At 33.7% G+C, this 24251-nt stretch overlaps 1 protein-coding gene across 1 annotated transcript; it reads left to right on the forward strand.

The window, feature by feature from the left end:
• The first annotated feature begins 882 nt into the window (after window positions 1-882).
• Window positions 883-10664, forward strand: LOC129950182 (uncharacterized). The gene is made up of 3 exons (XM_056062029.1): window positions 883-1165; window positions 9590-10171; window positions 10243-10664. Exons 1-3 carry the CDS (start codon window positions 1093-1095, stop codon window positions 10446-10448), a joined length of 861 nt encoding a protein of 286 aa, XP_055918004.1. The 5' UTR covers window positions 883-1092; the 3' UTR covers window positions 10449-10664.
• The last annotated feature ends 13587 nt before the right edge of the window (window positions 10665-24251 follow it).

Here is a 24251-nt window from a genome sequence, read left to right on the forward strand (position 1 = left end):
TAGATATTTATTATTTTTGCTCTAATATTGTATTTAAACTCAAAAATATCAGTCTGGTAGACCCATAGGACAAACCGTATAGACTTAGCAAGTTTTTTTTTATATATCTAAATTGAAAATTTAAAAAAATGTTATTAATTATCTAATGAAATAAAGAGTCAACAAAAACTAAACTATATTGAAACAATTTTTTTTAATTTTATATATTAAGTCTTGACAAAACAACATTACATCTCAAACTATATGAACCAAATTTTCGTTAAATGCAAACGCAAATGAATTTTGTTTGCAAACTTACCTGCCACATTTTATTACCACCAACCCGCTAATTTATTCTCCATCACAAAATAAAAAAAAATATAATAATCAAAATAACATGATTGTTGAACCCCAAAGTAGCGTCATCTTACCCAATTAACATCATGATACACAACACAAAATAAGCTTGCGGAGGGAAATGTGGCTTTCAAGACATCATGGCACTTCATGAAAGTGAACTCTTTAAATTTTGACTTAAGAGTGTGATCTTATTAATAAAACAAAAACCAAAACTTCCATTTTTCGGGACTAGATTGAGTATTGGAATGTCCAAGATCACAATCATGAGCTTCTAAAACATACAAAATTGCTCAAAAAGCTTATTTTTTATGGATTTAGATACATTATTTTATTCAAAGCATACACAGATTCGAGAGATAGTTAAGTTGAGGTTATGCTTCAAAAAAAGATACAACTGCTCCACCAGCGCGAGCGTCACTAAATCTATACCGACCGAACGACTCTAAAGCGGCACTTGCCGCACTTTGGATCAGCTGACCAAAGGCGTACTTTCGTACATTTAAACCTGCAACCAATATAAAATGTTAAAGTTAAATCCCAAACAATTTAGTTGAAAATTCGTTGCTGAGATCGGTAGTCAAGCTTTAAAATACAAGAGTTCTCAGTTTTGTGCCAGAAGCCGCTTCGATTAGACGTGCCACTCGAACCTACCTATACCTAGCCGACCTATCCGAGTTGATTTTTCTTCAAATTTCGAGATCGAACTTTTTTGTCTTTTTGTTCTTTTAAGTGTTGTTTTGTGAATTTGGAACAATGAAACTTACATGTGGATTAACTCTAACTCTGCCTCTGCTGTTGGTGCTGCTGATGGTTGTTGCAACAAAAGGTGATTAATTGGATAAAAATGTGGTTTACCTAAAGTGAGGGCGGTTTAAATAATGTGCATATCTAACTACCTTACCTACCTACCTAACCTACCATATCCATGATATTGTGTGTGAAGTCTTTGAACCTCTGACTTTTTGGTGTTTTTTTTAAATGGAACAATCTTTGAATCTTTACAAGAAAAAAAAAAGAGACGTGGATTTCATAAGTTTGAACTATTGTAACTACTATGTCCACAAAAATTGAATGTGATCGAGTTCGAGATACCTTTTTGGACTTTTTGTACTTTTGGTCTTTTGTTCTTTTTTCTATGTGAATTTGAAAGTGCTTAATATTTTTATTTTATTTCTTTTACGACATAACGAACAAAGTCGGTGTTATGCAATTATTTTTTTTATAATTTAGTGTGTTATTTATTGTTGTCCTTAACATTTAATTGCATAAGAATATTTAAAATATACAATTCCTTTTTTTCAAAAAAAAAAATAAATAAAATAAAAGCAACATTAAAGGTCAAGCATGTGTACAAAACCACACAGAAATAAAAAAAAAACACTAAAATTTTATGAATTCTATAAAAATAAATACAAGTTTAACCAGTAGTTAACTACCATTTATCTTTTTATCAATCTATAATGTTCTAGTTAACGTTTTACCGGATATAATCTCACAATCTTCGAAAATAAAATTTAATTCTAGAATATTTGTTTCATGGTTATTTTTCTCAAGATAATACTAACTTCGTACTTAATTTTGAAAGTTCTGGGAGTTTTTTAAACTTATTTTTATAATCAATTATTTTAAAAGTCACGCTTATAAGTTTTTTGTTAATAACAAAATATTTTCACGAAATTAATGATTTTATTTTTATGAAGAATTTCTAAAAATTGTTGTTTAAATTTTTAATCTATAAATAATTAAATCTTGTTTATTAACATGAACTTTAACATGTTTGTGTATAGTTAAAAATAAATTGCTAACATTATAAAAACAAAGTGTTTTTAATTAACATTTTGAGTGGTTTTGATATAATATGATGGTATTTAATTGCAAAGACGTCATTTGCTTTAATTTCAATGTACTCGGAAGACAGCCCAGTTTCATACCTTCCATTTTATATTGATGCAGTTGGTATTGACATTATTTTTATATGGCAAATTGTCATTAAGTTTTTTCTTTATGATAACTTTTTTCAAAAAGAGATCTTTTTGACAGCGAATTAGTGAACTACATTTTTGGTAAAATGTCTCCTGTAAATTATTTACTTAGGATATGAATCGATTCGAAATAATTAACTGTCAAATCTTAAAGATCCGTGAAAACTTGTTTGCAAAACTTATAAACTTGACAGAATCAAATTGATGAACATACGTTTTTTGACATTTCTCACAATCATAACCCAGTGAACGCATACATTTGACACTATACATATGTTCATATTGAATTTATGTTTTAATAATAAAGTTCCGAATTTTTTAATAACAAAATTTCATTCATATTTTCATTGTAACATTTTTTCGTGTAAATATTAGACGTCAAAATTTGACATCCTCGCACACAAAAGCATCTATTTCGTATTATTGAAATCTAACAAAATTCTGACGTTGAACCATTTGAATTGCACTAGGAAAATAAACTGGTTGATAGATTTATAGCTCTTCTTACAATTCCTGTACAATTTTCATCTGTCAGTTTGCCGAATGTTGTTGTGTGAATTGTTTTATTTAACGAACATGGTGAAAATTCTTTTAAAAAATTGTTTAAGAATAATTCACAATCACAATGACAAACAAATGAAAAACAAGTATTGGTTTTCCAATTGAAACCCAAATTACCCAATGATTACATTGAACCCCTTAAGGCCACTTATTTTGACGTTTTATCATTTTTTAAGAACGAAAATGTTCCCTTCCCTTTAAATGTGTAATTTTGAACACCTTCACTTCTATAATTGTATTCGTTAATAAATGTTTGAAGTTTTGTATGACATTGTCATCAATTAAAGTGACAACAACGAACAATGGATGCGTTTAATCTCACACAGATAAGGTATCCGGATAACTTTTTGTTATTGTTGAACGTATAAAAGAACAGCTGATCCATAACAGCTGGAGTGTTAAAAAAGGAATCCAAGAGTATTCAATAATTTCTTGTATAAACGTATGTGGATATCTGACAGAACAGCTGATTTGACATATGGTTGAATATAAAGGAACTTGACAATTAATTTCAAATTTGTATGTTTCTCGGTAAAAATTCAGTGAATTATTAAAACTATCCATTGAAATTTTTATCTTTCAATAGTTTGGGAACTCGAAATTTGAATATTTGTTTGCTTTTTGGGGTTTTGCAACCTCAATTACTATTTTTTAAATTGAAGTTCAAATTTAAGCAACTCATTTTGACATTCTCATTTCCACTCGTTTTCTTAAAAAATCGAAAATTTTCTCATCCTTTCCATTCATAAACGTCAGCCTAACTAAGAACTGCGTCAGACTTTCGATTGAACTAACCTAATCAAACTGCAGTATCTACCGTTTATAAACGTCAAACTGTCGTCAGCGTCTGGCAGATTGTGCAGCTGAATTTGTTTGGCTGCAGAAAGAACGGAAATCATTCAAATAATAACAAAAAGAATAATAATAATATTGTATAATAATCACAAAGAAGCTTACATTGAATGTGGACCTCGACATCCTAAAATGACTACGGAATATATCGCCAGGATACTCTGAAATTACTTTCATGAAGAATGCATTTTTTGGCAATATGCGATAAGTTTTTAAGCTTAAAAATTGTTTCGCTATAGTTTTCTTTCTTTTTTTTCTTTGCAAGATATTTGTGTCAATTCTAATTTTCTTTTCTAAGTCGGTAATCAAGTTCAACTAAATTTATTTGGGAGCGATTTTTATATGACGTTTATGAACTCTGTTTACATACAAATCGGACTGAGTCAAACCGTTTTGTTTACTGCAGACATTCTGCATTGGGAGTGCGTTCACAAATGCATCAGAAAAGAAATGCGATTTTCTGCGTTTATGAAGACACCCGTAGTTTAATGTGTAATTGTGAACACCGCCATTTGTATGCTTCTGTCAGTGGGAAAATTTTCGACGTTTTGTAACACTGTCATTAAATTAAGTTATAATATAATGAACAATCACAAATGACATTTGTAATTGTTTTCCAATAATTTTCCATTTGTAAAATAATTTATTTTTTCAATAAAATCAAAATGAAACAATTGACAACCTAATAAGTCTATTGCCAAACATTCATTTTTGACATTTCTTTGAGGAATTAAGTGACAGAAGTGGCTAAAACAAGTATTCTATTTCTTAAAGTTAAAAGGCAAACGTCAAACAAGAAGAAGAAAAATGTATTAAGAAATCTGGTTACAGATCAAATCGTTGCGATTTTATTTGTAATGTGAAAGAAAGAATACCAATAGAACGCTTCAAATTATTCGAAGTTCGTTAACTTCTGTATATACGTTAACTAAGTAAATTCGGAAGATTTTTTACATTTATTGAAAAAATGAACTGTCATTTTTCCTTTAGAAGAGAAGAAGCGCTGTCAACTTGGTTATAACAATTATTTACAATTAATATTTCAATATTGTGAATAGGCAACTTCTGAATTAAAATCCAGAAAAATCTTTTTATTATCTTTAATTTAGAATAAGAACTGTCAATTTGTGTGGTTTAGAATAGTTCTGGATGACCAAAATTAAGAACGCCATTAACCTGCATCTGAACACGTCCTTGAAAAATTTTATCAATCCATCAATCGTCCGTTATTTTAAATCGTCATAAAAAGTTAGAAACAAAAGACTAAAACAATGTGATTTCAGATATGGATCCAAGTTTTAATAACGAATCACATTTAAACAGAAATCAAATTGTTACTCATCTTTAAATTAACCGCAAAACCTCTTTTATGTAAATCTTTTCCACAATATTCATCACACGTCTATCTATCTGCAATATTTTTTTATCTGACAGGAAATTTGTTTATTTCATGTGATTTTTATTAGGTACTGCTTATTTACAACTTCTTGTTAACATTAACATATAATTGAAAATTAAATAGAAAAAAGATATAAAAAAATTAAAAATCTGAATATAAGCATCGTGTTGTGATATCACGTGGGTTTCTTGATCTTAAGCAAAAGTCAATGTCAATAAAAAAATGTAGATAACTTGAAATTCTGTTGAATAAATTATTATTATTATTTACTATTCGCACTAACTTTAATGTATCTTTATTTAAATTAAGAATAAAGTTAATTATAGTCGATGTACAGTATTATAAATATTCATATTGATGTGATGGCCTTTCTAAGATAGAATTATTTTTTGTTCTGAGAATAAATTGATTTTTTTTTCCAATGAAAAATTACTTCTGTCAAAATATATGATCAAATTTGATCTAGGCGTACAGGTTAAGAAATATGAAGCAATACATTTTAATCTACATACAAAAATTCCAAATCAAGTTTAAGAAGCTTAAACAAAATAAAGTACGTCTACCTTCGTTTTTATCTACTCGTATATCGAAAGTTAAAATCAAACTACAACAACAACTGTCAAATCTTAAATGTCATTCAGTTAATTTATAAATGGCGCACATTTATTAAAAAACTTGTATCAAACGTCATTTATAGTTATTAAATTCAATTTCATTGGAGTGATATTGCATGGATACTCAAAATAAAAACTGCATCATGTTAAGCTGTTTTTGTTGCCTTCGTTTGTCGTCGAGTCGCTGGTTTCAATCAAAAGTGTATTAACCAAAAAAAATTGATAAAATTAACTTTTCCAGATTAACGATTTCAAATCAAGTCTAATACTTCTTCTACTACCATACAATGCAATCTCTCATACTTTTAATCCGGTTTGGGCCAAACCGACCGTCAAGCGAACGACACGACCGACAGTACCGACCGTACCGACACCGACCGACATTTACCGTCCGATCGACCGACCAAAGTTGAATTAATCACGTGTTAGGAATGGCAATGCGAATTGGTATAAGATTTAAGTGGGCATATTTATGTAGGTTTTTTTTTTCTTTTTATTATTGTTTGTTATATTTCGTTTGATATAAATTTTATATATTGCAACGATTTAAGAACCGCATGCCACCAAGGCTTGTTTCTTTACAATAACAAAAAGTTTAAAACCTTTTTTATTCATAAGGAATTGTCTGACTCTACACACTTTAGGTATAAAAGTTAAGCTAACTTGAATCTTGAATATGACTAAAAGCATTTGGTTTATTATTTAGAGTCAAGCTTGGCCAACTGGTTTTTGTATACCTACAAGCTTTGCTTTTTTTGTATTTGGAAATTGTAACACTCGAATTGAATCCCCTTTTTTGGATGAAATAATTTAGCTTTAAATTATTTGTAATGGAAGAAAAAAATTGTAAGTACTCGTTTCTGCCTACGTAGATTCTGTTGATATTATACGGAAATCGAGATTTGTGAAAAAAAAGGCAAGGAATCAAACGTTGTTTAAAAAAAGCTTGATGTCCCTTGAAATCTTTATAATTGAATATGAATAACACTTGGAATAAAATCCTCTAGAGTCTAGACAGTGGGGCATATTATTTATACTGTTATGTAATGAAGGTGAATAAGAAACTGTCACTTTGCTGTAATTTTAATTATAATCTAATAATGGCGCCCCACAGCGTAGAACTCGTGGAGAACCAGTTCATATAGTGACTTACACTTTCAATCGGTTCTGATTTTATTTCAAAGTGCGTGTTGAAAGTTATTACGTGTATCGGAAATTTAGATGAACATGAAATATATTTGTTAACTCAACTTTCCTTCCATGAAATAACAATATTTGCCTTGACTGGTCCAAAGGCATATAACACTTCCTTCAAAGTAATATCTTTAACTGATTTTGTATTTCATCAAATTTTTAAACCTGTAACTAAGGAACTTATAGCTAAATCACAGTCGTAAGGAAACGAACGTAATGTAACGTGATGTGACTCCAAACGGAAGCTCTAGTTTATGGCTGAAACACATACACGCTTCAGCTTCGGCTTGTCTGCGTTACGGTGGGCCTGCTTCGATGTTGTTTTGAATGACATTTCTATTATTTCATCCTCCAAAGAGTAAATATTTTGTTTGTTGAAATTTTTTGTACAGCTGTTGAGCTGTCAGACAGAGCAAATGTTCAGATAATTAATGGCTGAATCACAATTACGCTTCAGCTTCGGCTTTGCCTGACGTTTACGAGTTCAGCCATAGGAATTCAATGCATGCTATCACAATGGAGCCTCGACCTCACGTTTCGTTTTACAATCGTAAGGAAAAGAACGTAATGTAACGTAATGTGACTCCAAACGGAAGCTCTAGTTCAATTATCTGAACATTTGCTTTGTCTGACAGCTCATCAGCTGTAAAAAAATGTCAACAAACAAAATATTTGCTCTTTGGAGGGATGAAATAATAGAAATGTCATTCAAAGCAACCACAAAGCAGGCCTAACTTAACGCAGACGAAGCCGAAACTGAAGCGTGTATGTGTTTCAGCCATAAACTAGAGCTTCGGTTTGGAGTCACATCACGTTACATTACGTTCGTTTCCTAACGACTGTCAAACGAAATTTGAGGTCGAAGCTCCATTGTGATAGCAGGTATTTAATTGCTATGGCTCAACTCGTAAACGTCAGGTGAAGTCGAAGCTAAAGTGTGTTTGTAATTCAGCCGTTAAGTGTTTAGAGAACAGTTCCGTTCAACCATTGAATAGTTCCGATTTCTAAACCTTAACTTTCGGAGTTAAATTCAAAATAGTTGAGAATGATAGTTCTTATTTCTATTCAATCAGAATGGCAACAAAAAATACAGTTCTTTTTTCAACGAGAAGAAAAAGTCGCAACTAGTTGGCATAGTTGCAGTTCATTTTTCAGAGGGAAGAGATATTTTTTAAATTTGATTTCTGAATGTTCCAAAATGACAGTTCTGTAGAAATTCTAGTTTTGCGTGTACAAAAAACCTTCCCTTTTATGGTAAAAAGTGTCTGTTTTCGATTCGTACAGAATGACATTTCTTTTTATACATATATTGAAAAATGACAGTTCCACTGTCTTACTGAATTTGAATGGCTGTGTTCAGTCTCAGACAGATAGGGTATCCGCATACCTTTTCGTTAGTGTTTTACGTGTAAAATAACAGCTGATCAATAAAAGCTGAGACGTCAAAAAAGGTATCGAAGAATTTCTGGGGTATGTAGATATCTGACAGAACAGCTGATTCAACGCATGGTTGAACTTCAAGAAATTTGAAAATTGATTCCATCTTTTTGTATTTGTTGGTAAACGAAAAGATTCAAAATGTTAGTTGAAGTTGTATTTGAGGATTTTCTGCACATAATAGACGAAGAAGAACCTATTTGCCTCCGAATTTTAGAAGGTAATAATCCCCGTTTCTGATAAGGATAGTTTTCTGTTAAACGTAAATCGTTTTAGACCGGAGATTTTGAAAGTAAATTATTAACCGTAGAATTCCAATTGAGCTAATAAGAAACTGAACATAGATTGTAGATTAAGGTTATCTCTTATTTATTAAATTGTTACGCACCTATAAATTCATTATCGTCCGACGAATCAGTTGAATTATCCATTGAATGTTTTATCTTACAACAATTTTGACTCGACTTTTGACTTTTTGTGAACAGCTGAAAGTTGTTTCTATTTTTTGACAGCTATCCATCTCGTTCAACAAGGTATCTAAAAATCCACCTCTCCAAGATACCCTATCCAACACGAGATTGAACGCAGCCAATGAAAAACTGACCAAAATGACAGTTCTTTTTCTCAGCAGAAAAATTCAATGCTTATTGAATTGAATTGACATAACAAGTCAATCATTATTTATTTCTTCTTCTGGATAACCAATCAAAATTAAATGAAAAATTGTGATTCTAATATTTCTACAGGAACGTGTGCTATCATTAACTTAGTTTGTTCTTAAGTTAAAGTTAATCTTCATTTTCGATGATCAAATAAAGTGAAGAAATTCATTATTATGAGAGGCTTCTGTCTAGTGACTCTTCATTTTTCTTTTATAAAAGTAGTATCCACTTGAAGTTCTTCTTCATAGATAAAACTTAAACAAAAATTACCCGAGGAAAAGTCAGCAACCTATAAATTTATGATAAGAAAAAAGTACCGTTATACTTGAAATGATATTGTCTGAGGCAGTGACCAAGAAATCTCAATAAAAAAGTACCAAGTAATTTACTCGTAATTAATTACACATAAGTACTTGATACTTTGATAAAAAAGCGCTTCAAATATTTGAACAATGCGTAAACAATCTTACTATCTATACTTATCTCAAATAGTATAATCTTTGATAAATACCATTTTTTAATTGGATAAACTATTATTTACTTTTCCAGGGCACACTGTTTTGCAATGCTATGTCTGTGATAATTGTGAAAAGGTCAACAAGAAATTAACACCTCTCGAACAATGTGGTGGCGAAAACTTTCACATGATGTCCACGACAACAGCAGCAAGTGCATCAATGTCATCAAGTAGTAGAAGTGAATCAACAACCACGTCACCAAGTGAAACGTCATCAACAACCACTGCAATGCCTCACAGAGACTCAACAGCAAGGCCATCTTCAACTGAAGATCCCGAAACAACAAACACAACAATCGAACTGATAACATTGTCGACAAGTATTTTGACTTCTTCAACTACTCCTTCGACTGTGGATAGCTCAAATGCAAGTGCATCTTCCGGAACAACAACTCCAGCAGTCTTTGTGACTCCAACTGAAGAAAGTTCAACAACAACTACGACAACAACAACAACAACGACTGCTGAGTCCGATCTAGTAATTCCTTCAGAAAATATCACTTGGGCTTATCCTCTCTCTCCAGGAAATTTAACCGAAGGTACTTATAACCGACAGAGGAGACATACTGAATTCAATGGAATCACCTATTACTGTTATAAAATCCAAAAGAGATGTAAGTTTTTTGAGTGTCATTTAGGTGTTGTAAAGCCTTTTCTAAATGTGTCTTCTTTTATTTTGTTGTAGACGACAATGTCTTCGGAACTAAACGTGGTTGCATTGGAGTCAAAACCAATGAACGTCCAGTTTGTGATGAATTGGATATGGCCAATAATAATCAAACAAAGAAATGTTCAGCATGTACAACAACTATGTGCAATGGAAGCTCAGCCTTAGGAGTGTCAATAGCAGCGTTGTTGGTTGCATTGGTGGCTTTAATTTACAAGGTTTAGAAAACCTTAACAATAAAACAAACGACTGGACACAGAAACAAAAGAAGAAAAAAAAATATCGATGAAATTTTGATTAATTTTTGTTTTATTTTTTTTTTAGGTTATGTTATATATTATGCGAAATAGCCTAGATAAGCGATGTACTTTGTAAATAAATTGTAATGATATAGATTTAATAAACAGTATATAGAAAATAAATTAAATTGAAAACTAAAATTGGAATTTTGTCTCGAATTAATTCTGGATTTGTATTTTCGGCTTGAGGTTAGGGGCTTGAGAATTTTGGAATATTGGTTTGATTTCGTCAACTTTAAGAAGAATTATCAAACTTTTTTGACGACGGTCATGAAACTACATACTGATCAAATAAATGTCAGTATCAAGGCAATGGGTGGGATTTTAGTCTTTTACCGGAAACAGCATACAATTTGAATTAAGTGTGTCAATTTTTCCTAACTAAATGCTTCGGTTTTACGAACCATAAAATTTTAACTGTCAAATTTCATCTTAAGTTTAGAATTGTCATCACTTAGCACTTGACTAAAGTTTTTGAGGGTTTTCAAAAACATATATTTATGTCCTTAAGAAAAGTTTTGAAAAGGGTTTTTGCGACCTCCTGTTAAAGTCGTCAGATTGATTTAACAGCTCGATAGAACATATATTTTGACATTTTACTGCTAAAAAGTCCACCTTTACTATAAATGAATACTTCACGCTTTAATAATGCATTTAAGTTTGCAAAAACTATGCTTTTTCAACACAAGCAATGAAAGAAACTTTTTTCACTGGGGTCACGTGACATATATGTACATTAGACCCATTTAAATGTACCACAGTTGATTCAAGACCTCAAAGATTGAATTCATGAACTTATCGAGTTAAAAATGTGGAAATTGGGCCTATTTTACTGATTTTGTGTTTCCCTTCTCTTTACTTTAGCTTCGGCTTCGTCTGCGTTACGGCGGGCCTGCTTCGAGGTTGCTTTCAATGACATTTCTATTATTTCATCCCTGCAAATAGCAAATATTTTGTTTGTTGATATTTTTTTACAGGTGTTGAGCTGTCAGACAAAGCAAATTTTCAAATAATTTAACTATAGCTTCCGTTTGGAGTCACATTACGTTACAGAACGTTCTTTTCCTTACGATTGTCAAACGAAACGTGAGTTCGAAGCTCCATTGTGATAGCATGCATTGATTTCCTATGGCTGAGCTCGTAAACGTCAGGTGAAGCCGAAGCTGAAGCGTGTTTGTTATTCAGCCATTAAAGACACCACAACCCTTTTTAGATAAACAATAATACCGTTCAAAAGAGATTCGTTAAGTTTCGTTAAAATTTAACAGAAGCATTGACATCGGTTTGCCGATTCATTGAATTTGACAGCTCAAAGAAAAAATATGTATTTTCAAAGTTACAATTTGTTTTCTATTAATTTGTATTATTATTTTGACAGATAATAGATGTGGTAGTCAAATTTGGGAACTACTTTTGCAAACATTTGCTGATTTTGGCATATTCTGCATTAGTTGAGACTCAAAAGAGCTATTTTATAAGCTTGAGTCTTATTTGTTTCAATTTATTAATTATGTTTCCATTTGATATTTGTTGACTTGCGAATGGCGAAAGAAAGATAATCCAGAAAAAGGTTCAATGAATTTTGTATTGCTCTTTCTTCGAAAAAAAAAAAATAATACCAACAGATCGATATAAAATCAATCAAAGATTTTTGAAGTTCAATCGCATAATTATTTATCTTTTTCTTGACGGAATTTCATTGTCCTGAGCAGCTGATTTTTTTTTTGTCAAAAAAAAGAAAGGAATCGTTCCACTGACTTAGTTAGTTAGTTATATACACCTCTAATGACAGATTTCTGTCAGAATGACATTTCTGTTGAATGACAGAAAATTTCAATGATCGCTGTAAGTGATCTGTCAAAAAAATCCCATTGATTAATGATTTTCAATATTTAAAAATAATGATAGCTTTACTAGAACTCTAACCCAGAACTTATTTCAGTGTTCAGTCTTTCTTTCAATAGTCAACTTTGACAAAAAACGCTTTATTTTAATCAAAAACGTTGTTTTCAATGAAAGATATCATGATTTAAAGTTATCAGTTATCACTGACTTTTTTAATGTTAATATGAATCATGTCAAATTTTACTACCACTTTTTAAAGTGAAAGTTGACTTTTGCTAAAATTTGTAATTTTTCAACAACAACAAAAAAGTCTTAAATAGTTTTAATTTGTAAACAACTTTTTAAAACATAGAAATGTATCTAAAAAATAGTTAAAAAGATAAAGACGCTAATTTTATTTTTGATGTTTTAAGATTCTAAACAGTAACAATATTTATTTTCAATACATAAAACATATAAAAATTAGTACAGTTTGATAACGATAAAGTAAACTAAGTATTTAAAACCAAAGTATCAAATCTGTAATTAATACAAGGATCGGTTTTTGATTGTTTAAGTCCAATTTTCTTTAAAGTTTCATCCAATTTCTTATTCCAAACTCTGCTATCTTCTTTAAGACCGTACAGTGATTTCTTAGGTTTACATACTTTATTTTGAAAACCTTCAGGGAGATTTATGTAAATTTCTTCGTTAAGTTCACTTTGCAGGAAAGCAATCACAACATCCATTTGATCGATGTCCAAATCATACCGTACAGCCAAACTTAAAAGTACCCTTATAGACGTGTACCTTACGACGCGACGGGAGAAAATATTTCTTGATAATCGAACTCTTGACGTTGCGAATACCCCTTAACGACCAATCTAGCTTTAGATTTTTCGACATTACCACTTGCATCTTTTTTTCCTTTTGGTAAAGAAACTGTTTCCCAAGTGCCATTTTTCAAAAGAGCTGTACCTATATTCACCGTTCACTTAACCGAAAACTTTAAGTTGCTGTAGATTCACTCTTCTTCCACTCCAGATTTCTTCAGGTGTTTTTTCTTTTGTACCTTTCCAAAGTGTTCTCTTCGTTAAGAAACTGCCGTATTTGCAGCTTCAGCCCAAAAACGTTTGTGTCAACCAGACTTGATGAGAAGATAACGCGCTTTTTCGATTATGGTTCTACTCATTCTTTCTGCCAACCCGTTTTGTTGTGGAGAATATGGAACCGTTGTTTGATGTTGAATGCCTGCATCTGCTAGAATCTTCTTCATCTTAAAATTGCAACATTCCTTTCCATTGTCGCTTCTAATGGCCTTTATTTTGTTACCAGTCTGATTTTCTACAAAATTTTTAAACTCAAGGAACTTTTCCTCTACCTCATTCTTGCTTTTAATGAAAAGCGCAAAGACTTTTCTTGGAAAAAGATAAAAGATCAATGCATAAGTCAGGAACGTGAAGGACTAAAAACTCAACCTCACTTTCTTTGAATATTCCAATAGATACCTTCATATCGACTTGACCTATACCTTGGACTTGCATTTTTGAATTATTTGCAACAATTACCTCAGCTTTAAGATTTTCCATCTTACTTGAAAAGCATGCAAATTGAGCACATGTAAGCTGACGCTCCCGACTCGAAATACCATTCTTCTTTGTCAAGAGCCGTGACGGAAAAACATCCTAGCATCGCATTCTTCTTTTCTTGATGGTTCTTAATCTATTTGGACATTTAGCAGCAATATGGCCAAATTCGTTGTAGTTGTAACATTTAGGACCCTTAAAGTTGTTATTCCCAAAGTTTTTCTTGTTCTTGCCAACAAAAGCAGTATCTTGACTTGCATCCAAATTAACGTCTTGAAGAAGTTTGGTTTTAATACTGTCTCCTGTAATAAGAATCCCAGAGCTTTGGATTCCCATTATCATTGGCTTGTATTCTTCGGAAAGACCAGCTAAAAACATTGATCCTATCCATTACACTTCAGAATTTCAGAAAGTAGTAGTGCATGTTTTAGTTGTTAGTAAAAACTAATACAAATATAGCCTAACACACGCACAAAATACAAAACAAAATTAGCATTTAACTATTACAGAACAAAAAATAAAATGAGAATGTTTACGATAGTGGAGCACTGGTTCTTAACAATGATTTTAATCCCACCTTATTTAAATTTAAATCTATCGATGAACAGTTTAAGTTATATAAAATGCTCATTCGACTTAAAGCTTCATTCTTGCCATAGTTAGTTTTATGGAAGTCAATATGTATAAAATCAAACGTGCGCAGGTGATGAGTTCCGCCCCGGTAATTCAAATGTACACAAGATAGCAAATAAGGTGCATCAATTTCACCATTAATGAGTTGATGAAAAAATACTACGTCATTATTAAAACACGCCTTTGATGGAGAGATTGCATTTGAAGAAGTAGAATACGATGTTCATAGGGAGGCAGATCATGGGGATCTTCCCAAGGAATGAAATTATGTTAAATTGATTCAATACGTTTTCTATGAATTTCGTAATAGGGAGTCCATACCTGCGAAGCATATTCAAGATTAGGACGAACATGGCAATTATACAAAGAAAGGGTAACATAGGGAACATTGAACTCCTTTGCCCAGCGTTTTATAAAACCAAGCATAGAACTTGCCTTATTAACAATAAAATTAATGTGATGTGTAAACTTCAAGTTGGAACAGAAATGTACACCTGAATCTTTAAATGTGGAGACACGACAGAGTTTTTGCTGTGATATACAGTAGTCAAATACGTTACTCATTAGTTTTTTAGTGAAAGTTATAGTCTGACATTTTAAAGGGTTGATATTTTTCCCACACCAAAATGTGAAACTATCAATGTCGGCTTGTAAAAGAATACGATCATGGTTGGACTTTATTATTTTGAAAATCTTCATATCGTCAGCAAAAATGAGAAGTTTACTTGAGCGTAGACATGACGATACATCGTTAATAGACAGGATGAACAGAAAAGGGCCAAGATGGCTTCCCTGGGGAGCACCAGATTGAGCAACAAAAGGTTCAGAATGACAATTTCTAAATTTTACCTCGTAGGATCTGTTTTCAAGGTATGACTTAATCCAAGCTAAGAAAAATGGTGGAAAACCAAGAGCCTTAAGTTTAAATAAAATAATTCCGTCGCTAAGTTGGTCAAAAGCTTTAGAAAAGTCAGTGTATACACAGTCAACTTCATAACCTTGTTCTAAAGCGTTTGAACATATGTTTGAGAATGTAAGGAGATTAGTAACGGTTGATCTTTTTTTCACAAAACCATGTTGCTGTTCGCAAATGATATTTGTACTAACATATGCTACGCTTTCACAAACAACTTGTTCAAATACTTTAGGAATGCAAGAAAGCTTTGCAATGGGCCTGTAGTTGCTTATATCCGACTTGTTACCTTTCTTGAAAATTGGTGTTAGAAATGACTTCTTCCATATACTGGGAAATTTGCCTGTTTTTAGAGAAAGTTTGAATAAAAACGTAAGGGGTTCAACTATAGCATTACTACACTTTTTAAGTACCATCGGGGGAATACCATCAGGACCGGCTGAGCAGTCATCATTCAACGCACGTTTAAAAGATCAAGGACCGTAGTCTATAGCACATGTATGTGACTACAGCTAGTTTGCGAAAAAATGTGAAGATTAAGAAAAAACCCTTCATCAACTTCTTGAGGGCTATTAACAAATGACTCACGGAAATTCGTTGCGAAAGCTCTACAGATATCAAAATTTTTACCTAACGAAAGGTTCTTGTAAGTGAAGTTAACTGGAAAGCCATCTGATTTTTTCTTTGAGTTTACAAAATTCCAAAATTTTTTAGGATTCTCTTTCAAAGAGGTGGCCATATTAGTAACATAACAAGCAAATACAAAATTAGAAAGAGATTGAAATTGGTTAAAGAGTTCAACATAAAAAGAGCAGTTGACTGGAGACAGAGTTTTGAGATACGTTTTCCATGCCTTATTTCTTTTGTTACGCAGTAAACGCAATTCTTTCGTGTACCAAGGATGGCTAAAGTTTGTATTTCTTGATTTCTTTATCGGTACATTTTTTTTCAAAGCAATAATTAAGGATCCTATAAAAAGTTGAAACTGCTTCGTAAGTATCAGCAATTCCAGAAATGGTTAAATCTTCTGACAACTGCTGGAAATTGGCTCTTCTGAAATCAAAATTATATAAGCAATCAAAAGAATTACTGTGATTAGTAAGGTGATTACTTAAGTCAAAAAAAATGTCCAAAGGGGGGTGATATTTGTCAATATTAGTAATTCCTGATCTAGACTCTAGAACAAGAGTACTAATAGCGTCAGAAGAAAAGACTAAATCGAGAATTCGATTTTTTGAGTTTTTAATACAGCTTGTTTGCTGTAAGTCAGTAAGAAGGACTTTATCGAGAAGAGATAGTTCCATTTGTGAAGAAGAAGGAGAGACTTCAAGGCAGGATTCGTCTTCGGATGGAATCCAGTCAATGTGTGGTAAATTAAAATCACCTAGAAGTATGATATTGGTATCAGAGCTGGACAAATTTATAAGATAGTCTAATGCCAAGGAGAGATCGTTATAAACAGACTCCAAACTTTTTGGAGGAATGTAAACGTTTAAAATGAAAAAGTCTTAGTCTGTACCATTACCTTTACACATACCAGTTCAATTGATAATACAAATGGAAAAGATACAGAAGAAGAGAAATATGTATTTTTTTACCGCTATGAGAACACCTCCACCTAAATCCTTTGCATTACCAACATGACGATCGTTTCTGTAAACTTCGAATTCTTGACTAAAAAGTTCTGTGTCGGAAAAGCTTGAATTAAGCCACGTTTCTGTCAAAACGAATACGTCGTGTGGAAATGATTGGGAATTAAGAAAAATGTCAGTAGTCTTGCTACGAAGTCCCCTTACGTTTTGGTAGAAGAGCGCAAGCCTGTTAAGTTTTTTGATTTGTTTTTCAAAGAAACACTCTGTTTTTGACTTTGAGTAAATTCTTTGACTAAAGTCTCTGCGGGCCATATATTTGGGTTGCAAATAGAATCAAAGTAAGTGGGATTCGTTATTAATTTAAAAGAGGAAACAAAGCTTTTTGGTTTACTGATCTTAGTACACCTGATAGATGAGCTGGAAGGTATGCTCTTGGTAGATACTAAGTGGGAAGTTATATCTTCTGGCGTAGTAACTGGGTCCAGACGAGATATACAAATTATTTTTGGTATGGAGACAGCTTTGATAGGGATGACGTTGTTTATTACAGTTCCTGTAACGGTGTCACTATTGGAAGCTAAATCTGAGGCAACAATTTGAGGTATATTGGAAGTTCCGGGGGGATCTGTAGGTATTGGAGTGATGTTGACATTTGTTCTTTTTGATGGTGGGGTAGAATTTTTAGCAAGTTCAGAGTTTTCTCGGCTTCTTTTCTTAGACTTTTTCTTTTGTTTCTCAGGCACACTTTCTGCGTTATTAACACTAGAACCTGATTGCGCGAGAATATCATCCATTATTCATCTAGGTTAAGACCAACATACCTGAGCTTGTATGATGTATTTAAGATATCGTTAATGTACGCATCTACGGTAGAGAAATCTTCCAATTTTGTAGAACAAAACTTTTGGATGAGCCCAACTCTCGTCACAAGACCAGAATTTTTAAACATTTTCTGAAGAGAATCCCAAATCTCCTTAGCGCTTTTGCAATGTCTTATATGAGGATAAATGGATCTTTCAACAAGCAATATAAGCTCCGATTTTGCGTTTAAGATCTTCGTTGCATCCTTCTCCGTCCTACTACCATCAGAAACAGCCTTCCAAAGTCCTTTCATTTGGAAATAAGCTTCAACGGAAAATTTCCAGTCTTCGAAGTTTTCGCTTCCCCGAAGCTTTTCAATACTGAATTTCGTTTCAGACATCTTTTCTCAATGCAAATTTCCTTATTATATTGTATTTAAATCGTGATAAGGCCGATAACCTGATGTTTTAAGATTCTGAACAGTAATAATATTTATTTCCAATACATCAAAAATATAAAAATTAGTACAATTTGATAACAATTTTGTTTAAAGTTTCTTATTCAAGTATCATATTTAAATAAATTACATGCTTGGATGGACTTTTTCAAACAATTTCACACTCTTTGAACTTTAAAAAAAATTAAAAACCCTCTGATTAGACCTTAATATGTTAAAAATTAAAAGTACTCTGCTGTGAGTCACAAATTAGTTTTATCAGCCAACTAAAAGTACTTACTAAACATTGGATAAGTTTATTTTAACGGAAGTTATTATTACTTGCTTTTTTTACAAATTCTGTGATCATAAAAATAAAACTTTAATTTAATTTGATTTATCAATTTTTTTTTCTTCAATTTTAATTAAATTTTACAATCAATGTCGGAACACAATAATTAATAACTAAAATGAATTTATTAAGGTCATTTTTATAGGCTTAGGTTTATACTTCACACTTTGTGAGACATTTAATTGGATTTATTTAAATATAATAAAATCTATAAACTTTACAACAATTGAAAAAGCAGAAAAAGGTTTTGTTTAAAGTGAATAATAAGGTTTTTTTTACAATAATTATAGAGCTTAAGCCTGAAGAAATTATTATTTCTGTGGTTGATTTCTCAGTGTTTGTTGTTAAAACAATAAAACAGAGGTTAAAAAGATCAATATTCAAGAGTAAATAAAAGTTTAAACAAGAAGATTTTTTGCTGAATTAAAGTATGGAAAATAATGGAGAAGTTATGACTTGAACAAGAGACATACAAAGTTTTGTTAAAACTTACTTTTGTTATATTATTCTAAAATTGAACATAATTTGTTTTGGTTTTGTTTTGTTTTCGCGAAAGTATACAATTAATTGAAACACCTAAGTTAATAAAAACATTATTAAGCTATATTTTACTTTTATAAATAAAAAGATTTCTACTATGATCACCAGGGTTCCCAACTATTTTGAAATTTATTCTGCGTTGTTTGGCAAATGTTGGCGCCACATTATGTATTTTAAATAAAAATTAGTTCTAAAAAAATTAAACTTTAATTTTTTAATGGTTGTATTTTACGTTTTTAATTTTTTAGTGCAATAATTTTTGAGATTCTTTTTGTTTGCCAAAGCAGGACATTTGCAGAGGAAATGGATTATCGTTTCACTTTCTCTTTGGTCACTACAACTACGGCAAAAGGTGTTGTAAGAGATACACAACTTCTCTGCATGAACTTCTATAGGCCAATGTCCGGTACAAACCGCAACAATCCTGGCTATGTCTTGCCTTAGCCTGCATAGAAGATCGTTTGTATGGGTTTTATTATGTTATATTATTTATTATAGCACCAAGAGGATTGTTAAACATTTCCGCAAGTGAGCTATGAAGGGCCGATCCTTGCCTGGCTAGCTCGTTAGCCCGTTCATTTCCCACGATACCACTATGGCCCGGAACCCAGATCAGGGTGACAACGAGGTTAATATTAAGGCTCGCAAGTTCATCGCGACATTGCTGGACCAATTAAGATGAGGATGTGGTCGAGTTAATGGCTTTGACAGCTGCCTGACTGTCTGTGAAGATAGCCGCATTTCGGTTTTGTTTTGGGCTTTGTTTAGGTATCTTACATGCCTCCCTTATGCCAGCAGTTTAGCCTGAAAAACGCTAGCAAAGTCAGGAAGCCTAAAGGATTTAGCTACATTTAGGAAAAGATCCCAGAACCAACTCCGCACTCCATCTTTAAACCGTCAGTAAAGATGGTTGTGTCGACCATAAGGTTTTGACAATCAGCTGTTTGATTCATTCAGCCTAATAGCGCTGCAGGAAACAATGTATTTAATAAAAAGGTCGATTGGTAGAAGATCCAAAATAACGTTTAAGGCGTCCGTTGGGCAAGTACACATGGGCCCTTTGGTGCCCACGGAAGCTGCTAGCTTATCAATATTATAGGCTTTGCTAAGAGCAGGCCACCACACAATCGACCCATATGTTAAGATTGGACATACTACGGCTGTGTATGTCCATAAAATCATCTTCGACTGAAGTCCCCACTTTTTGCCGAAAGGCCTTCTTAACCCGTACTTCAATTTTTAGTTTCCAGTTTAGTTTAGGGTCGAGTATAACTCCCAAATATTTTGCACTGGAAGACAATGATAGGATTTGACCGTTGAGTCGAGGTAGCGTGAAGGGCGGTACTCTAGTTTTGGTAGTAAAGATCAACAGTTCAGTTTTACTTTGGTTAACTCCTAGTCCACAACTCGTGGCCAAGCTGCTAACTTTCTTCAAAGCTGACTCCGTGATTTCACTAATCACAGAGGTGTCCTTTCCTGATACCAATAGCACCAAATCATCCGCATAGGCTACCTCTCTCTCTAATTTAACGAGAATTGTATCCATGACCAGAAGCCATAGAAGAGGCGAAAGGACACCACCCTGGGGTGTTCCCCTACTCACGTGTTTTGTTGCGATTGTATTGCCTAGAGAGGCTCGAATCTTCCTACCACTGAGCATGGAAATAATGCATTCTCGAATGAAGTCTTCTATGGATTCGGTAAAGACGTTGTTAAAAGCATCTTCTATGTCTAGGAACAGGAAGGTGGCAAGAGTAAATTCTTTATAATGGATTGTTTGTTCTACAGTACGCACTACCTCATGGAGGGCAGTCACCGTAGATTTGCCCTTAAGATAAGCAGAGCTTTCGAGCAGTCGTCCAACTAGGATTTCTAGGATGGTAATCAAGAATGCGCTATCAGGTGTTAAGCACAAAAGATGCTAAGCTTATTGGTCTGAAATCCTTCGCGGATTCGTGACCTCGCCTACCCACTTTCGGGATAAAAACTACTTTGACCTGTCTCCCCGACATGGGCACATGTTTGAGAAGGAGACATCTTTTGAAAATTTGTTCCAGCCATGAAGCTGCCACATCATGCAACTTTTGAAGCATAATTGGCAGTATGCCATCCATGAATGGGGATTTATATGGAGAAAAAGTATTGATGGCCCACAAAATATTTTTTCTGGTTATAACGGAATTGACTTGCTTCACATGAGCTACGTTTAGCTCTGTTGTTTCAAGCGGTTCGGGGTTATCACTCTCGCAACCTGGAAAGTGCGTCTTCATCAGTAGCTCAAGAGATTCTGCTGGAGAGGCTGTCCAGGTTCCATCAGGTTTTTTAAGAAATGATGGATTACAATGTTCCTTCGATAAAACTTTGCTAAGCCTTGCGGAGTCCTTTATGTCTTCGATTGATTGACAGTATTATCTCCAGCCGTGTCTTTTGGTTGATAACAGGGCTTGCTTGTAAATTATAAGAGAGTCTTTATACGGTTGGTAAAACTTATGTTTGTGGCAGATATTGAAAATTGTCCTCGTCATTTTCCTAAGACTGGACAGTTCTTCATTCCACCATGTTTGAAGTTAAAACCGTACCCAACATTTGGCAACGCTTTATGGATCAACATACGAGTATTATCAATGATCTCGAGGGAACATCTTGTTCTCTCTACGATTTTATTGTTATATGGGACGAAATTTAGAAGAGACTCTTAAAAGATGCAACTGCCTACTTGAAAAACTACATAAGTTCAATCCTCCGGGTTAAAAACTTTCGGCCCGGGCTGATAAAAAACCAACCGGGCGTCCTATCACGGTGGGTACACCAGAAAACGTTGATCGAGTTATGAGTGCTTTACAGAAAAGTCCTCTCCGTTCGGCCGTAAAATATTCTCAACCGTTGAACATTTCTCGCCGATCTTTCAATAGGATGTTGAAAGCAATGCACTTTCATCCATACAAGATTCTTATCACACATGAACTCTTACCGACTGATTATGCGGCGACGTTACAGTTTACTAGGCAAATGATAGCAAAAGAAATTCCACGAGAGTTCCTAATGATTAGCTATGAGGCGCATTTTTATTTGAATGAAACCGTTGATAAACAGAACTGTCGATATTACGCTGTCGAAAATACGCAGAACATCGAACGTCGCGAATACTCTACATTCCGAACGCGTAACCGTCTGGTGCGGAGTTGCAGATTGGGGTATAGTTGGCCCCTACTTCTCTACCGAAACCGTCGAGATGCTACGGTCGTTTTTGGTACCACAGTTGGAGACATAAACTGAATTGTACTTTTTTCCAACAAGATGGTGCCACCTGCCATACCTCACGAGTTACGTTGGAATTCCTGCGCAAGCACTTCGGCGACGACCGTTTAATCTCTCGCAGCACCGAGTTTCAGTGGCCGACGCGTTCGCCAGATTTATCCGTCTGTGACTACATTTTGTGGGGTTATCTGAAGCAACGTGTCTACATCAATAAACCACGCACCTTGGACCAACTTAGTAGAAATATTGAGACCGAAATCGGGAATATATCGCTTGCAATTTTGCAAAAAGTTTTCAAAAATTTCGAAAAACGGCTCGAAAATTGTATTGAACGAAACGTTCATCATTTGAACGATGTGATTTTTAAAAAGTAAAGATTAAAAACCTTCAACTGTTTACTTTTATTTGCTTCAAACCCGACCTCGTAATGTTTTGATGAGGCTGAGCTAGGAGTCCTAAAAATGTGTCAGGTTTTTATGCCCAACCCTTTACTTGCCACTGATGCTTCGCCAGTAGTTAGAGTTTCGGCAATACTATCGCACTCAACGGACCGAGGTGAAAAACCTATCGCTTTCGCTTCGAGGAGTCTGTCAAAAGCCGAAACCAATTACAGTCAACATGGAACGAACATTAAGTTGGTAATATCATTTCAACTGGCGGTTATTTGTCAATAAGCCGTGGTTCCAACAAAACGGAGGCGACTCGGTGCAATATGTCGAACAGCTCGTCCTCAATTGATTTGTTGAAGGAAATTTTTGGAAACCGCTTTTAAGTTACGGACCCGAGAATTTGCCTCAAAAATTGGGATACGTAAAGTAGTCAGTCTACTACGCCGGAGGACAGCTTTAGCAGCGTTATTGGACTTCCACATTAGACTACGTCCGAGACACCCATCGCGGTGATCTGCCAGAAATAATGCTAAAATGCATGAACAAACCTTTACTAAATTTTAAAGTTGTAGAACTCCAAAAAAAAATCAAACTTTTTAACGTTTTTTTGTTTTCAATCAAATTTACGATGGTTTTTTAAATCGATAATCTTTATTTCAATTCCGTAAAATCTTCATTAGTTGTTAGATTTCTGATAGAATGAATTCATAGTATCCAAGGCTTGTTGGTGCTTCGCAACGAGTGTCTCTTTGCGTGGTCAAGAAGTCATTCAAACTCACGACCCTAAACCTAAAAAACCAGGTCCTTGATTTAAACTCTAAGGGCGAGACCCTGGATAACCGCTCCTTACAGTCTTCAGTTCCGAAAACGTCGTAGTAGCCTTATAAGGTGTTCCCTATAAGTAGTTCAACCTTACAGGAACTTTAGACGCCACCGTTGATTCCATCTTTGGAGTTCCTCCACTGCCGTCTGGATGAAAGGGGAAATGCCTTAATGGAAACACATCTCCCCCATTCTCGTGGACTACCCCCCACACCTTTCCAATGGGGTTCGAACACAATCTCTATAGTTGAGGTACTAGGCACCCGATGTTCACCGCGGGGAGGTAAGAATAGGAGTTAGAAGACAGAGGTGGGCTTTTGAGAATGAAGGCACATGTCAACTTTCGGTGAAAGTGACCTCGCCCATCTTGGAATGCACAACTAGAGGTAGTGACCTAGCTACATGGAGAAGTTTGTTAGGTGAGGCCTCAGTGCACACAGGACTGTAGAGTAGAACCACCTTTAGTAAGTAAGTTTTTAACAAACCCATCGTCTTAACAATACAAAATGTATTGAACAAAATTTGAAAATAATGTTGAAAATGGGTATTTTTGAAATGTGGGCAGATAGTTAAAAAAAAAAA

Source organism: Eupeodes corollae, chromosome 3 (assembly GCF_945859685.1).
Source record: "Eupeodes corollae chromosome 3, idEupCoro1.1, whole genome shotgun sequence".
Classification (NCBI taxonomy): domain Eukaryota; kingdom Metazoa; phylum Arthropoda; class Insecta; order Diptera; family Syrphidae; genus Eupeodes; species Eupeodes corollae.